At 36.6% G+C, this 18,566-nt stretch overlaps 1 protein-coding gene across 8 annotated transcripts in view; it reads left to right on the top strand.

The window, feature by feature from the left end:
* The window catches only part of PDLIM5 (PDZ and LIM domain 5), a 402,175-nt gene that overhangs the window by 327,295 nt on the left and 56,314 nt on the right, over nt 1–18,566 (top strand). The window contains exons 9-11 of one of the 8 annotated variants that reach the window (XM_070790881.1): nt 9,423–9,539; nt 11,762–11,899; nt 12,618–12,749. The exons of the other annotated variants lie outside the window; for them this stretch is intronic. Coding sequence (XP_070646982.1) covers nt 9,423–9,539; nt 11,762–11,899; nt 12,618–12,749 — 387 coding nt within the window. The remainder of the gene's footprint in view (nt 1–9,422; nt 9,540–11,761; nt 11,900–12,617; nt 12,750–18,566) is intronic. 8 annotated transcript variants of the gene reach the window in all.

The following is an 18,566-nucleotide window of genomic DNA, read 5'->3' as shown; positions in this document are numbered from 1 at the left end:
ATTATAAGCAAGTAATAGTTCTGTTCTGTGCTAGTAAACTCTCATGAGCATATTATGTTTAATGTTTATTATGTTTAGTCTTTGACAGTTATATAGCTAACCCCAACAAAATCAACTGAAAAATCATGGGACATTTGAGTGGTCTTTGGGTCAGAGGCAATTATATAAGTGCTTGTTTTTAGCGGATAATATGAGCTAGTTCCTTGACTAAAATCCATAGCTCCATCTTCTTCCACAAACACTCTCCCTTAGTCTCAGGCCTCATAGATGGCTGTGGAGATTGATAAGCAACTGAGTAAATAAATGCCAGAGCATTTATTGCCTTGTGTATAACATTAAGGGATTTAGATTCTTATCACAAATAAGAAACCAAATATAGGATTTTAATCATGGGAGTAACATCTGATGTCAGTTTTTTAAAAGATCATTCTGAATACTATGGAAACTTAATTATAAAGGAGAAATAATGAAAACAGAAGGCTAGTTCTGTGTATTTTCTTCATTCAGTCAAGAGATGATAGTCACTCAGGCCATGAAAGTTCTAATAGAGCTGTAGAGACTTGAACTGGTTTATATTTTAGAGGAAGAACTGGCAGGAGTTTAGAAATAAGGGGGGTTGTTGATAGATAATGGAAAATTGCTGAGTCAGTGAATTTGGTAAGCATTAATTCAGTTGGTAAAAGTCAGTGAAATTGACAAATCAACTCAGTACAGTAAAAAAGCTAAGGGAGTCAAGATGTAGAGGAATGAGTTGGGGAAAAGGGTATTTTAAATATAGATTTTAGGCATGTTAGACTTGCTGATGAAAAAGTAAAGGTTATGAATTCCGGAGTGCGTGGTTGTGGCATTCCAGGCCTGTGACCTAACTGTAGAGGAATTATCACTGAACTGAAGAAGTTAAAGAATGCAGCAGTCTGATTATTTAGTGATTCAGCATGATAACATTGAGGTCATCAGGAAGATGGTTGGAATGGGGTAAAGAGAAAGACAGTGAGCCCAGGGCTAAAGCCAACAGTGGGCAGGATTAAGGCCAGACAGTGAGTGGGTGCAGAGTCAGCGGTGTAGTCTAATGACCCAGGCCCCGAAGCACTCAGCATATTGCAGGACCAAAGATGATTGATGGTGTAAAAAGTAAGGAGAAGGACATTTGCTCCATCTCTAGGTTTATAAACTTAGCAGTATGAGAAAAAAGGGACCTCTGAGGGACAGCAAGGAAGATCTAGAATGGCAGAGGGTTTGTGAGGTCTGAGAGATATGGGAAATGGATCAGACCAAGAGACATAAAACAGTAAAGAAATAAGAGTTCAGAAGATGATGGATGGATGACTCAATGGGTAGTATTTGTGGCAGATAAATAGAGATGGGAAGTACGATGGACTTGATCCTTGGGGTCTGTTTTGCAGAAAAGTGGACTTTAGACCATAAATTCCATGAGAACCGGAAATTACAGTGGGCAGCATGCACGGTGTGAAATGGGACTTCAAATAAGATTCTGTTGTTGAATGAATGAATGGATGCAATGAATGGTTGAATGGGAGAGCTCAGGATGTATGATCCAGAATATTTAGCCAGAGAGCACGTGGCCAGTGGCTTCTGTTCTCTAATGCTGGAAGAACATTCTCGCTGGACATGGGGCGGTATAGTGACTTTCCCAGGATACCTGGCTTTTCCAAGGACTCACACTGGGTGGCTGTTGAACACGGCATTCAGAAAGATTTATTTATATTTTCAAATAGATAACAGATTGACTCAATACTATCGAATAATACATTATTTTAATCTGAATTTGGAAAAATACTTTCATCATAAATTCTTTTTATAATATTAGGATTACATTACCACTACAAAATGGCAGATTTTTGCCCCATACAAGAAACTGTTCCTAACTATATAGTAGAAATCATTGAAATCACTAATAGGAATGATTCAGTGATGACATTGATGATGCGCAGTGAGAGGAGCTAAGGTTAGTGCAAAGTACCCTGCTGTTAGTGAGGGAGATGGACTTTTATCAGGAATAGTTACAAGTGATTTTCAAGTTGGTATTATACCTTAAAATCTTTATATTATATTGGTATTTTTATAGACATAGTATAAATATATACTCATTCTTTATCTATGTTATCTTTAGAACCCATGCTATATTTTCTCTAAAGAGATCAAGAAATATAGATAACTAAAGACTTCAAAATCCTAAAGGATAGTGCTGTCAACGTGTTGCATTCAATATGTCAGCAAATCCCGAAGACCCAGCAGTGGCCACAGGACTGGAAAAGGTTAATCCTCTTCCCAGTTCCCAAGAAAGGTAGTACTAAAGAATGTGCTAAGCATCGGACAGTCGCACTTATCTGCCATGCTAGTAAGGTCATGCTTAAGATCTTGCATGCTAGGCTTCAGCATTATGCAAACCAAGAACTTCCAGTTGTCCAAGTTGGGTTTAGAAAAGGAAGAGAAACCAGAGATCAAATTGCTGACATTCGCTGGATCATAGAGAAAGCAAGGAATTCCAGAAAAACAGCTATTTCTTGTTTCATTGATTATGCTAAAGTTTTTGACTGTGTGGATCATAACAAACTGGGGAAAGCTCATAAAGAGATGGAAATACCAGACCACCTTACTTGTCTCCTGAGAAACCTGTATACGGGTCAAGAAGCAACAGTTAGAACCCTTTATAGAACAAATGATTGGTTCAAGATGGAGAAAAGAGTACGACAGGGCTGTCTGCTGTCACCCTGTTTGTTTAACCTATACACTGAGCACATCATGAGAAATGCTGGGCTGGATGAGTTACATACTGGAATCAAGATACACGGGAGAAACAGCCACAACCTCAGACATGCGATGATGCTATTCAAATGGCAGAAAGCGAAGAAGAACTAAAGAGCCTCTTGATGAGGGTGAAGGAGGAGAGTGAAAGAGCCAGCTCAAAACTAAATATTAAAAAACCTAACATCACGGCATCTGGCCCCATTACTTCCTGGCAAATAGAAGGGGGAAAGGTGGAAGTAGTGACATTTCCTCTTCCTGGACTCTAAAATCACTGCGGATGGTGACTGCAGCCATGAAATCAGAAGATGATTGCTTCTTGGCAGGAAAGCTAAAACAAATATAACAGCGTGTTGGAAAGCAGAGACATTACTCTGCCAACTAAGGTCTGTAAAATCAAGGCTATGGTCTTCCCAGTGGTCAGGTATGATTATGAGAGCTGTACCATCAAGAAGGCAGAATGTCAGAGAATTGATGCCTTGGAACTGTGGTGCTGGAGAAGACTCCTGAAAATCTCTTGGAAAGGAAGGAGATCAAACCAGTTAATCTTAAGGGAAATCAACCCTGAATACTTGTTGGAAGGACTGGTGCTGAAGCTGAAGCTCCAGTATTTTGGTTATCTGATGCTAACAGCCGACTCATTGGAAAAGTCCCTGATGCCGGGAAAGATTGAGGGCAGAAGAAAAAGAGGGTGTCAGAGGATGAGATGGCTCAATGGCATCACTGATGCAATGGACATGAACTTGGGCAGACTCCGGGATATGGTAAAGGACAGGAAGGCCTGGCATGCTGCTGTCCATGGGGTCACAAAGAGTCAGACGCGACTGGGTAACTGAACACAACAAAAAGAGTTCATATAATACTAAGACTGGACATTTAATAATGTAACATCCATTACAGAAAAGGAAGATCAGAGAAATGCATGAAAGCTAAGGCAGAATTTGAAAGGTGCTGAAGAAAGCTTTGCTTCATACTCTGTGGTGACGTAAATGGGAAGGAAATCCAAAAAGGAGGGGTATGAATATACACATAGCTGATTCACTTGGCTGTACAGCAGAAACTACTACAACATTGTAAAGCAACTAAACCCCATTAAAAAGAGAGAGAGAGAGAATGAGATAAAACAACAAAGAACAAATTCTTTCCCCATGCAAATAAGTTCCAGTTCTTTCAAGGTCTCCATTTGTATTTCCTTCTTTTCCTTGTTTCGGTGAAGTACAAAGCTCCAAGTAAAATTTCTTTGACCCAGTTTCTTTTATTTGCTCTCACAAAAAATCAAACCTCATTTTGGATCATGTTATTCTTTATTTCATAATCTTCTTTTAGCTTCTGACAGTCAGTCCCCTCAGCCCTTCCATGTGCAAATCAAGGATTCCCTATTTGCTTATTTTTAAATTATCTTCAAGATGAAATTATAATAAATGTAGAATTAACAGGCTCAAATAATGTTTTTAGGCTGATAAAAAAAAAACCAAAGGCAGTTGAAATTAATACATTTAGCTTGTGATTAAGGGCGTCAGAAATTTCCACCTGAGGTTTTGTTAATTTAACTTACCAGAGGGGAAATCATAATTACAAATGAATGCATATTTGTTGTTGGGAAGCCGGCAGAAGATTCCCATTTTTCCTGATGACAGACAGTTTCCTTGGCTAAAATAAATAACTTTGCTCCTCCAGTGAACCCCAAAAGTACAGAATGCAGCTACAATGTTGGCATAGCTCACTTTTTTTTTCCATTTTCTGCTTTCACAGTATTCTGTGAATGCTTGCTTTGTAGAAGACTGAATATACTAGCAACAATTTATTGTCATTTTCCTCTTTTACCTGCTATAAAAGGTTTCTGATTTTTTTTTTCTTAATGAAAACCTGCCATGTCGGGATTAATAAATCATTCTGTCTGATTATTTTGTGACACTCATGTGGAGAGTGAGGAGGATTGAAATCTGTGTTTGGAGACTGAAAGTTTTCATACTGCAAAGGAAAGTTTCTGTATTCTTTTTCAAGGTTAGTCTTTGTGAAGAATTTATTCTTATATAGTCTGGATGTCATTCCATTAAAATATGGATGAGCCAAATTAACATTTTGATACTTTGTAACTGAGGTGCATTTTAACATCCTTCCACCAGAAATCACTAGTGAAATAGTACTAAAAACAGGTAAGTGTATTAGATAAGGTCGGAGCACAGAAGACGGAAGAGAAGTGGTCAGTTGGATCCTATGATGAGACTAAATTAGGAATGCACCCCAAAAGACAAGAATGTATGATTCCACCTGTGTGAGGTATCTACAGTGGTCAAATTCACAGAAACAGAAATAGAATGGTGGTTACCAGGAGCTAGCGGGGATTGGGGAAAGGGAAGTTGTTATTTAATCGATACATAGTTTCAGATTTATAAGATAAAAAAGCCATGGAGCTCTGGAAATCTGTTTCACAACAGTAGCTGTACCTAACATTTCTAAAGTGAAGAAGTGAGGTTGCTCAGTCGTGTCTGACTCTCTGCGATCCCGTGGACTGTAGGCCACCAGGCTCCTCAGTCCAAGGGATTCTCCAGGCAAGAATACTGGAGTGGGTTGCCATTTCCTTCTCCAGGGGATCTTCCCAACCCAGAGATCGAACCCGGGTCTCTTGCATTGCAGGCAAGACGCTTTAACCTCTGAGCCACCAGGGAAGCATTAGTAAACATTGCTAACATTACTAAATGTTAGTAATGTTAGTAATGAAACATTTTAACATTACTAAACTATACACTTACAAATGGTGAAGATGGTAATTTTTTTTTTTTTTTACAATTGAAGTGTAGTTGACTTACAGTGTTGTGTTTCAGGTGTACAGCAAAGTGATTCAAGTTATTCTTTTTCAGATTATTTTCTATCATAGTTAGGACAGTAAATCTTATGTTTTTTTTTTTTTTTAACCACAATAAAAAGAAAGTGAGGAATGCAAATTGTCAATTGAATTTAGCCACAGAGAGGTCATTTGGGACCTCAGCAAGAATATGGTTTTCTGGAGGTTGGAGAGTGAGCCCACTTGAGGCAGTGGAAGAGGGGCTGGCAGCTGAGGAAACGGAGATTATGTAAGTAAACTTACTTCATAGTGTTTGGATGTTAAAAGGTACATGGGGGAAATAGAAGGTGAAGGTGTTTTTGTTGTTATTGTTGTTTTAAGAGAAACTATAGCATTTTTGCGGAGAAGGCAATGGCACCCCACTCCAGTACTCTTGCCTGGAAAATCCCATGGACATAGAAGCCTGGTGGGTAACAACCTGTGTAGTCTCAAAGAGTCAGACACGACAGCGACTAAACCACCATAAATAAAGCCTGGTAGGCTGCAGTCCATGGGGTCACTAAGAGTTGGACACGACTGAGCGATTTCACTTTCACTTTTCACTTTCATGCATTGGAGAAGGAAATGGCAACCCACTCCAGTGTTCTTGCCTGGAGAATCCCAGGGACGGGGGAGCCTGGTGGGCTGCCACCTATGTGGTCGCACAGAGTCAGACACGACTGAAGCGACTTAGCAGCAGTAGCAGCAGCATAGCATTTTTGAATGGGGATGCAAAGCCTGTAGGGGGCAAGTAGAAAATGTGAGAGAAATTGACTGAGGCCAGAGATTGATTGAGGCCGCTGAGAAAAGGGGAGGAGCTAGAGTCTACAGCATAAGGAATTAGCAATTTGAGAGTTGCCAGGACTGGTGGATAGAGTTCCTCTGGCTGCTCCTACAGGTATGGTCAGGTTGATAAGTTAATGAGATGGGCATCCTCACTCCTGCTTTGCCTGAGCAGACGGTTTACATGGGTCCCCATTGAAAAGCGTAGAAAGGCCCAGTACAGAGATTATACAAAGAAAGGCACAATTGCAAAGAAAGATAATGCACAAATAGCTCTTTGTTCATTTTCCCTGAGAAAAGCAAGCCAAAAGTCTGCAAGCCCAGCTCTCCAGCCATATCTGGGAAGTGCTCATACCTGTCTCCAGTGAGAAATGAAAAGTGACTTAAGTAACAGACCGAGCCGAAAGTCTTGCTGCTTCAGAGGTGCTATTAATTAAAGCTTCTTCCAACCCAAAAAAGAATATGTATTGGGGAATGACAGAATGAGAATAGATATTGATGTCTGTACCCCATACTAAATGAGATAGTTTAAAATTTTCTTAAGTCTATTATCTTCAGATGTTGGCTAAGCAAAGGAATAGATAATCAGTGTGTATGACACATGGGAAACCTCCTGAGTACATTTGTTTGGAAACTTAGAAATCTGGCTTTAAAGGGTATTTTATGAGTTATATGAACTTTATTTTCAAATGGTATTCATTTTTCCAGTCAACAGAGTTTGTGGAGGTGTTGGAAAACTCAACTCCTTCAATTCACTCTTTTTTTATTACCTGTCTTCATTATGTATTATATATTAGTATATAGGTATTGATATATATTACATACTATGTAATATATACATTATGTATCAATATATAGGTATTAATAATATTTTATTTTTTCTAGGATATTGATAATTCTTTATGTTTTAAAGGACATTTTGAAAGGTTTTTTTTTTTTGGCGTTCTAGTCATTTCTTTGAGGTTGTTCTTGTATCAAAGAACAGTTCTTAAACAGTAATACCTGTTTCACCTGAATTGGGAAACAGTCTCCAGAAGGTACAAGATATATTCTGTGGAAAAATAATGTGCACATAGTGAGTTTGTACTTGAAAACAATAAATTTCTCCAATGCATTTATTCAACAAATACTTGTTTGTTGTTTTCTATGTTGTAAGTGCTTTGTTTTACTTATACCAGTGAACGTAACTGTCCCTGACCTCAGGGAGCTTCTAGTCTAGTGAGGGAGTCCAGATTCAAACAAATAACCACATAAATTGTATAATTAATATAGTAACAAATTACGTGAAGAAAAAGTACAAGGTGGTATAAAACCATATGACACAGGCAGCATTTTGGCAGTTTGGGAAATTAGGGAGACCTCCCTGAGGAGGTGACATTTAAATTGAGGCCAGAAGGATACTTAAGAATTAGTGTGATAAAGGTGTGGCAGACAGCTGGGTATAGAAAGTGACATGGAATAGCTGCACAGTGGCCTTGAGGTGGGAAGAAGTTTGGCCTGTTTAAGAAGAGGTGGAAGACCCCTGGACGGGAGCAAGCCAGACAGAGAGAAAGCTCTGTGAGAAAGGCTGGTGAGTGGGGAGCCCAGGAGTACAGCTATCCATGGAGCAGTGCTGGCAGCATCCAAGAACCAGACAGGATCAGATTTATGTTTTTAAAAGTTCACTCCGGTAGCTGTGTGGAGACATTATTCTCTGTGGCAGGGGGTCAACAAACTTTTTCTGTAAGAAATGAGATAGTAAATATACTAGATTTTGTGAGTCACTTGGGTCTGTTGCAGCTACCCAGCTCTCCATGTTTTATGGAAGTAGCCATAGACATTATGTAAGTGACTGAACCTGGCTGTGTTCTAGAAAACTTATTCATAGATGCTGACATTTGAATTTCATATAGATTTTACGTGTTGTGAAATAGTCTTTTTTATTTTTTAAATCATTTAAAGATATGAAAGCCATTATTAGTTCCCAGGCCACGTGAAGATAGGAGGCAGGCTGACTTTGACCTGGGAGCTGGGGTTTGCTGACTCCTGTTACAGCGCTTATTTTCTTATTTGTCCAACTTTTTTTTCCTCTGCCTCTTAAATGATGTTTACTTCTACCTTGACATTTTTCTTAAGTTATCTACACTTTTTTCCAACACTCTGGTAAAGATATGACCAGTACTAAATAAAAAATGGGAATATAACCTCTTCTATTTTTATCTTAGTGTTACATTTTCCATTTGAAAATCAATTGACATGACTGACCCATTCTACTTTTTTCCACAGGCTTTTAAAAAAATGAATAATTTTTTGTTTTTCCTGTTTATTTTTTTCCCCCAAAGTGTTACACTTGGTGCTTTCTTCTTTCAGACCTCACACCGAATTTTTTCATCTTCTCTTTACCTGGTAATAACTCTTAAATTTAATTCTGACATTCAAAAGAAAAAATGGTAGAGACATCAAGAAAACAAAATGCATCCTATTCAAACAACACAATTGCTTGCAAATGTTTGTTTCTGATTAGATGAAATAGTTTCTTTACATCAAGGTAAACGACATCCATGTTATTTCAGATCTGCAAATAATTATTCTGACTTAAAGGGAAATTCCTAGTTGCTTTTGTGTATTGTGCTCTTCAGCCCCACAGGATGCTGGAAAGCATAAGGTTTTGGAAAGAGTATATACAGACTTGGTTCAACATCCATCTGAGCCTTACGAGGTATATGATATGATATGATATTGGGCAACTTAATTAATTTCTTGGAGCTTAAGTTTCTCTGAAGCATGCAAAATACATAGTCAGTGATGGAAATTCCCACCCACCTTTCTTCCCCCTGTAAGCATGATAGTTTATCACATAAAAGTTGCTATGTTAAAAAACGGCCTATATTTGGTGATTGTGAGGGTGTTTGGTGTTAGTTTTAACCTTCTGCAGATATAAAGTTTAAAAAAAAATCTAGCGGTATTCCAAAATGGAACCAATGTGCTTTTAAGGTGGTATACATGATTAAAGTCTGTTCTTTTCATTAATATTTCCTCTGCCTTGTTTATTTTACTTCTGAAAACTCAGGTTTGACAGTTCTCTGGAAGACCTACCTCAGACTGGACCTCACCCACCTACAACTGCTCAGGTTTTACATATTGGTGGCCAAGTAGCCACAGTTTCTAAAGTAACTACATATTCTAGGTAGAGTTTTTTTCCTCTTGTCTGTCTAAATTTTAATGCTGGTGGTGATAGGTACTAAAACTGTTTGAGTATTAATAAAAAGGAAAAGCTGATCATAGATTACAGAACTGACATTAATATATAGACAGAGCTTGGCACTCAGCCTTGGTGGAACACTGCTTTACACTACTTTTAAATTTTTCATTTTTTGTTTTGATTCTGAGTTCTAATTTAGAGTCAGGAAATCTGTGCCTTTTCTCTATTCAGTGTGATTTGGAAAGTCATCTTTCTTGAGTTTGTCATAAGTCTATTGAATTAGAGCATTCCCATCTAAAAAAGAACTGATAGAAATTTTATGTTCTAGGTGCCCAGATATATTCTAAATGTATTGAGGTTAATTTTCCTAAGATTTTGAAGGACTCTGCTCATACTCAATCTTTTATACTATTAATTGTGGTACAATATGATGAAAGAAATTCATTATAATTTCCTTTTCTTCTTATAGAAGAAGGATAATTTAGCTGATTGATTTTTTTAGATGACTTTTTTGTAGACTTAAGTGTCTTGTCATTATTTGCCATTATTTCCCTGAAATAGAAGCCATTGTCCCAAAGATGCAGAGTAATTGAAAAACTCAAAGTTGAGTCAGTTGGTAACTTTATTCTTCCACTTATGACACTCATATTCCTCTGCTGCTTATCACATTTTTCTTTTCTTTTTCTCAGACCCCATTTTTTCTTTTCTAGCCATTCACAACAGTTAAAACATATCTACACAGTTCAATTAAATTATAGACTTATCAAAAATTATACTTAAGCAATTCTGTCTCTGTGTATGCATATATATATAATAGATAAATGACTTACCACGGTTTTCTTAGTTTGTCTTCTAATATTTTGTAAAATTAGAGCCAGTGGAACTAGGAATAATGAATTATCAAATTCTTCTAGAAGGGAGAAGAGGAGACAGGGAGAAGAGACTTATATCAACCCTCACAGTTTTGGGCATCTGAGCTCTTATTCGCTCGAGTTGAGTTTGGTACATAATTATGTTGTGTTAGAGGTGGCCATTGTCACCAATTTTGGAAAAGGCAATCATAGTATAGTGAGGCTATTCATTAAGAACTTATATGCATAATTAAAGAAGAGAGACATAGATTTCATCCCATGCATTTTAAACTTTCTTTTTACCTAATAAAAAAAAGAAGTTCTCAATTCCAGCTTGATAACCAGATTTGAGAGAAGGGCATGGCAACCCACTCCAGTATTCTTGCGTGTAGAATCACCATGGACAGAGGAGCCTGAAGGGCTACATACAGTCCATAGGGTTGCAAAGAATCAGACACGACTGAGAAACTAAGGAACAGCAGCCACCAGATTTGAAAGTCATTACAGTCCTAATGATGGAATGTTAATTCCTATCTAGGTATATGACCTTTTCTAAAAGACCAAAGGAAACCATTAGTTTAAATAATTCGAATTTTGAAGGTAAAATTTCATAGCAGCATATTTGAATCTTTACAGAGCTAACTGAAAATAGAAATACAGAGCATCATTAGAGAAGGTGGTCTTTTTGGTCATATTCACTGTAACTACTGTTTATTTCTGCAAAGGTGTTTGCCCTCCCGAAATAGTTTTACTCTTAATATTTAAAGGTTATTTCTTGTCTGTATTAATATGTATTGTAGCTTCTGAATAAGCAGGCGATTGTACCTGCTTCTCTTGAAAACTCGAGTCTCATTAAAATGTCAGGCTCTGGGTGTATATCATCTCTAAGGTGTATATCATCTCTACATTCTCGTTACATGGAAAAGTTGGTGTAACCTTCCTTCTTTTTCTGCTTACTAAAAGTCACACTTCATGTTTGGATTTATTTTCTACTTAGTTGTTGACAAAGAAAAAGAAAGGAAGTTGTTGAGAAATCAGTCTTCAAATGTGTATTGTCATATGATACTGATTTCGCTTTAAGTAGGATTAGAGACTGTGAGCTTAAAAACATTCAAAAATGTTTGTATAGTATTTAAACCAGTTTTATGGAGGATTACATATCAGATTTTAATTTCTGAGAGAAATCATAGTAACAGTAAATAAAGGATCTGAGCTCCTTTTACGCTTGTGACATGTCACACCTTTAAAAGTCTAAATATTAACATGGCATGGTTGCTATCTTATCTTTATTATGCTACCCTTCTCACTTTCCTTTTTGTTCCTCTTCTCTGTTTTTCTGCTGACCAATTTAAGCAGCTCCACGAAAAATGTGGCAACAAGTTCTTTGGAAGCTTCTCGAAACTTGTCTACCTTGTCTTCTCCTGCTAGATACAGTGCTGCCGTTCTGAGCAGCGCAGCCGCTACTGTGTCTGCTGTTCTTGCTGCGAGAACCAGGTAGAACTCCATGTACGGTGTGCATCTGATGTGAACCCAGCGCTTTTCACTGTCTTACAACTCACCTCTGAGACAGCATTCCCGTGTGAATCGGCCACAGCCCTGTTAGGAGATCTTAATTGTATTGGGGACATTTTTTCTAGGTTGTGGCTATATCCCACAGAGTGTATTACTGATTTTTCCTAAAATAATCCTTTTATCTCTTTCCATCACCACCATTTATCTGTGATACTTCTCAGTTACGTGGATTGTTGCATGTTGTGTGCCTATTGACTTTTGAGTTTTTATCATTTTTGTGAAACAGAATCAAGCATAAATAGGTATTTTAGGTTTCTGTTGGTTTTACCTTCTCCCACAAGCTGGGTATGTTTGAAGTTGATCTAAAGCCTAACTATTCTAATGTCCATTCATCCTGTAGAAAGAGTAAACCTTTTTATTGTTGTAAGGTTTTGTTTTTACATAATTTCTAGTAGTTTTTATAGCTTTTGATGCTTTCCAAAAGATTGCCTTAATCAACTTTGATGAGAATTTACTCAATTCTGTATTAATGAGTAGAATAACATAGTAGACACTTCATCCTCTTTCTGCTGCTTTGTTCTGTTTCTGTCCCCCCCCCCCTCTTTGGGAATGTTTCAAATCACAAACTATAAAAACTACATACTTCCTGCTATCGGTAGTGTGATTTTTCGACTTAAAACTCTTTCTGAATGCTCACCAGGCTCTCCAGTCCTGAAAAATATCACTCACTCCTGGATGCACTTTGCATCAGCCCTGTATCCAAGCCTTTAGCTTTTTCTTATCTCCAGCCCTTGAGGAAATCAACTGGCTCTGTTCATGTTAAGAAAACCAGGTACGGGGGGAGTGGATGTCACAAGGGGGGGCTTGCTGTGAAAGGTACTACTTTCTCTGACACTGAAACACTGCATTAACAGCCCAAATGAGAAAATCCTAGAGCTGATTTGTGTCCAGTTTTAAATTAACTGTAATTTCAATGCAGCAATAATGCATGAGCACATTATTTTGTATGATTATTAACTTGACTTTTAATCCTTTGTGACATCTCTTATTAGCACACTTGATATTTGGTATGAAATAGGACCCTGTTTTTTATTGCATGGATATTGCTATATGAGAAGAATTGTTTAATAAGACATACCTTAATACTTTTCAAAAAAATGAAAAAGAATAATAATTGCTTTTGATTGGCTGCTATCTTATTGTTCTTAGATATGAGAGTTTTACTTTGGCAGACAACTTAATTTTCACCATATTTGGGAAATGCTGAAATGCAAAAATGAATTTTTCTCCCAGACTTAACAATTATGCCAAAAATTATTAGGTATAATGTAAAAATAAAAAATCCCAAATGTTTCCTAAAGGTATAATCTTAATGAAATGACTATATTATTTCTGAAAGAACATAAAATTAATGGCAGAGAGTATGACTGTAATTCGTAAAAGCCTGATGTGACACAGGCTGCCTGTTGATCATATGTTTGTGTCCTACCCACAGTGTTATGGATGCACTCAATAAACTTAATTACAGACATCCCTTGGAGATATTACAGGTTTGGTTCCAAACCACTGCCATAAAGTAAATAGTGCAATAAAGCAAGTCACACATTTTTTTGTTTTCCAGTGCATATAAAAATTACATTTACCCTATATTGTATTCCGTTAAGTGTACAATAGCATTATGTCTAAAAAATTAATGTATATACCTTAATTTAAAACTACGTTATTGCTTAAAGATGCTGACCATTATCGGAACCTTCAGAGAGTCATAATCTTTTTGCAGTAGTAATACCAAAGATCACTGATCACAGATCACTATTAACAAATGTAATAATAATGAAAAATTCTGAAATCTTGTGAGGGTTACCAAAATATGACACAAAGTGGGCAGCACATGCATTTGGAAAAATGGTCCTGATAGACTTGCTTGATGCAAGGTTGCCACAAACCTTCAGTTTGTGAAAAGAAACAATATGTATGAAGCACAGTAAAGTGCTTAAATAAGCTGTGTCTGTGTAACTCTGGATAACTTAAGGGAGATGTTTAAACAGGGGGAAGATATATCATTGTACGTTTTGCTCTAAGGAAAAAAAAATACCCAAAATTATTTGTGGAATTGTGATCATTAAATGAGCAGAAATATAACATTGTTAGGGCTAAGTTTATACAAAGACAGGTGCTGACTACCCTTGGAATAAAAATTCCTTTGAGAACACAATAGAATCTCTAAATCCTCTATTGCTTTCTTTCTGTCTTTATTTTTAACTAAATGGCTTATGGTATGTTTTGGCTGACATCAGATGGAGATGGAATGAGGAAAAGCACTGGTTATGAGAAAATACCCCATTTCTCCATTTGTGCCATGTTCATTCAGCTTTTGATTTTTTATTCCAGTAAGTTTTGTTCTCACTGTTTAACAGAAAAAGAACAACATAAAAATCCTTATATACCTTGTTTGAAGAATTAATGTTTTTCATTTATCATTGCAAAACTGAGAACAGTTTTATAATTTTTTGGTATGGAGTTGTTACATGGTAGGTCAGTCTGTTTTTAAGCAGGAAAAGTTACTCTAAAAAAATGCATCCCTGATTTCCTTTCAAATTAGTCTCCTTATTGTTTAAATGAACTTTTTTTTTAATTTAAATATGCCTGAAGTTATGAACTGACTGTTTATCCATGGACCTACTTCTAAAGGAAGTGTTAGTAGTAATTTTCATTACTTTTTATTAACAGTTGTAGACACAATCTAAATATGTTTGATATCCAGAGAAGGAAAATGGTTCTTGAGAAGGTAAGCTAGCTGGCATTCTGCAAAGCAAGAGTGCAGGGTTTCCTGAAGAGACCTTGCCACTTCAATGAGACGTGTACTAGAAAGAGCAGTTGGGATAATGTCAGAGGTATTTTATCTCTGATTTTTGCTTTTGTTTAACAGTAATCTTTAAAATTAAAACAGAGGTCTGTATAGTCAAAGCTATGGCTTTTCCAATAGTCATGTATGGATGTGAGAGTTGGACCATAAAGAAGGCTGAACGCCGAAGGATTGATGCTTTTGAACTGTGGTGTTGGAGAAGACTCTTGAGAGTCCCTTGGACTGGAAGGAAATCAAACCAGTCAGTCCTGAAGGAAATCAATCCTGAATATTCATTGGAAGGACTGATGCTAAAGCTGAAGCTCCAACACTTTGGGCACCTGATGCGAAGAGCTGACTCATTGGAAAAGACCCTGATGCTGGGAAAGATTGAAGACAGGAGGAGAAGGAGAGGACAGAGGATGAGATGGTTGGATGGCATCACCAACTCACTGGACATGAGTTTGAGCAAGCTCTGGGAGATGGTGAAGGACAGGGAAGCCTGGCATGCTGCAGTCCCTGGAGTGGCAAAGGGTCAGACACAAGTGAGCAACTAAACAGCAACAAATCTTTAAAATTATAATAAAGTGTAGTACAATACAAGATGTGTCTTCATTATAGTATTTATATTTAACAAGTTGAATTTTAATACAAAAAGTTTAAGAATTTTGCTTAGGAAAATACAAAAAATTTTCTTGTAAACAGAATTCTGAAACAAAGGAGACTCATGATTGCTCTATATGTCTCAATCCTTTTATAAAGTTCTTAAAGAATTAAGAATTCTTAATAGCATTCTATAAGAATACTTGTAATTATGATATTCCAGAAATACTCCTTTCTTACCACTTCAGAATGTGTGTATTCCTATATCAATTTTTGTAAGAGTTTAGCTAACAACTGCTTAGTTTAAACATTGATGTTTAAATCTGTGATGTACAATTGGCTTTTAAAAAATTTAAACATATAATTATGAAAATTAGAATAAAAGTTACCTCAAGATTATTCTTTGAGCAGAGATTCTCTTTTGAAAATAGACTAGAAATTTCAAATTCTTCCCCATCTGCAGCTGAAATTTATTTGTTACAATAGTTACATGAATGTGGGGAAAGAATATAAATTTAAGATAAATCAGATTGCTGACACTGAAAATTAACTTTTCTTCCTTTTTCTTTTGTCCTCATTAGCTCAGTTTTGAAACCTTTGGTCTATCAGTATACATTTTTCTCCATTTTAAGGTTTTGAAATATGAAACAGCATCTTTAGAAAGAAGTTTAATTTGTTTAGAATTTAGGTATACCTTACACCATTTAAGTTTAGAAAAATATGTATATGAGTTGTGATTTTAGAATATACCAATCTAAGTGTTCATGACTATTATATTAATGTTAGTCATTAGTTTGAAATATTTTGCTGTTAGTGATTATTGATAGCATTTTCCCCAAATATAGAATTATATACCCAATGGCTTTATTAATTTTTTAATCTTTACATAATGTTCATATATTTCTTTAAGTAATAAGTAATAGTTAAAAATTAGGGAAAAAAAGATGTTTGATTTTTAGGGGCTTGGACATCATATATTTCAACATGATTGTCTAGATAAAACTTAATTTTCTCCCATTAATACATTAAATATTTTAAGTTAATAGGGATCTATTCCCCTAGAGATTTTTCAGCTCTGCTGATCAATCCTGATATAAATAAAACTCCCTTGCTTATAACTTAGATTTTTAAAATTCTTTATAATCTGCACACCCTTTGTATCTAAAGAGTACTATTAAAGATTTAAACATCTCAGAGTCTTTGGAAGAAAATATATACAGAACTGTGTACAAAGGTTACAAAAATTATGAAAACATTTTTTGCTTATGAGATACTGTGTGTCATTTAAAACTGAGTTGAGGAGATGAGATTATACCTGACCTCAAAATCCTGGATCAGAACTATCTACAAACTACATTTAGAAGCAGAATTACTAGTGCAGATGAAGGATGTTTATTTGCTAAATGTGCTTATCTCTAGATGTCTGAGCTACATATTACAGGATGTAGCATTTCTGGAACATACACTCTGTGCTCAGCAGTGTGTTCAGTACTTGATGTGTGTTACATGTGTTATCTCATTGTATTTCATTTAATCCTAGCAATAACCTTGGAATAACAGTAGCATTTTTTTGAAGTAGGTTGAGTCATGCTAGTAAAGTAATGCTCAAAATTCTCCAAGCCAGGCTTCAGCAATACGTGAACTGTGAACTTCCAGATGTTCAACCTGGTTTTAGAAAAGGCAGAGGAACCAGAGATCAAATTGCCAACATCTGCTGGGTCATCAAAAAAGCAAGAGAGTTCCAGAAAAACATCTATTTCTGCTTTATTGACTACACCAAAGCCTTTGACTGTGTGGATCACAATAAACTGTGGAAAATTCTGAAAGAGATAGGAATACCAGACCACCTGACCTGCCTCTTGAGAAACCTGTATGCAGGTCGGGAAGCAAATGTTAGAACTGGACATGGAACAACAGACTGGTTCCGAATAGGAAAAAGAGTACGTCAAGGCTGTATATTGTCACCCTGCTTATTTAACTTATTTTTCTGGGCTCCAAAATCACTGCAGATGGTGATTGCAGCCATGAAATTAAAAGACGCTTACTCTTTGGGAGAAAAGTTATGACCAACCTAAACAGCATATTGAAAAGCAGAGACATTACTTTGTCAGCAAAGGTCCATCTAGTCAAGGCTGTGGTTTTTCCAGTGGTCATGTATGGATGTGAGAATTGGACTATAAAGAAGGCTGAGCACCGAAGAATTAATGCTTTTGAACTGTGGTGTTGGAGAAGACTCTTGAGAGTCCTTTGGACTGCAAGGAGATCCAACCAGTCCATTCTAAAGGAGATCAGTCCTGGGTGTTCATTGGAAGGACTGATGTTGAAGCCGAAACTCCAATACTTTGGCCACCTGATGCAAAGAGCTGACTCATTTGAAAAGACCCTGACACTGGAAAAGATTGAGGGCGGGAGGAGAAAGGGATGACAGAGGTTGAGGTGGTTGAATGGTACCACCGACTCAATGGACATGAATTTGGGTAGACTCTGGGAGTTGGTGATGGACAGGACAGGGAGGCCCGGCGTGCTGCAGTTCATTGGATCGCAAAGAGTCGGACACGACTGAGCGACTGAACTAAACTGAATCACAGTGTTTCAGGTATACAATATAAGTGAATTGCTTTACTGTATGCCTGAAACATTGTAAGTCAACAATATTTTTCATATTCTTGAAGTTCCATTATAGGTTATTACAAGATACTGAGTATAGTTCCCTGCTATACAGTAGGCCTTTGTTTATCTGTTTTATATACAGTAGTATGTATCTGTTAATCCCAAATTGCTGATTTATGCCCCCTTTCCCCTTTGGTAACCCACAAGTTTGTTTTCTATATCTGTGAGTCTACTTCTGTCTTGTAAATAAGTTCATTTGTATTTTTTTTTTTTTTTAGATTCCACACGTGAGTGATGGCATATGATATTTGTCTTGTAAATAAGTTCATTTGTATTTTTTTTTTTTAGATTCCACATGTGAGTGATGGCATATGATATTTGTCTTTCTCTGTGTGACTCAGTATATAATTTCTAGGTTTATCCTTGTTGCTGTAAATGGCATTATTTCATTCTTTTTATGGCTGAGTAATATTCCATTGTATATATGTGCCACATCTTCTTTATCCATGGGAATCCATTCTGTTGATGGACACTTAGGTTGCTTCCATGTTTTGGCTATTATAAATAGTGCTGCTATAAACACTGGGGTGT

This window comes from Bos indicus, chromosome 6, assembly GCF_029378745.1.
Source record: "Bos indicus isolate NIAB-ARS_2022 breed Sahiwal x Tharparkar chromosome 6, NIAB-ARS_B.indTharparkar_mat_pri_1.0, whole genome shotgun sequence".
Taxonomy (NCBI): Eukaryota; Metazoa; Chordata; class Mammalia; order Artiodactyla; family Bovidae; genus Bos; species Bos indicus.
This window is presented reverse-complemented; position numbering and strand designations above follow the sequence as displayed.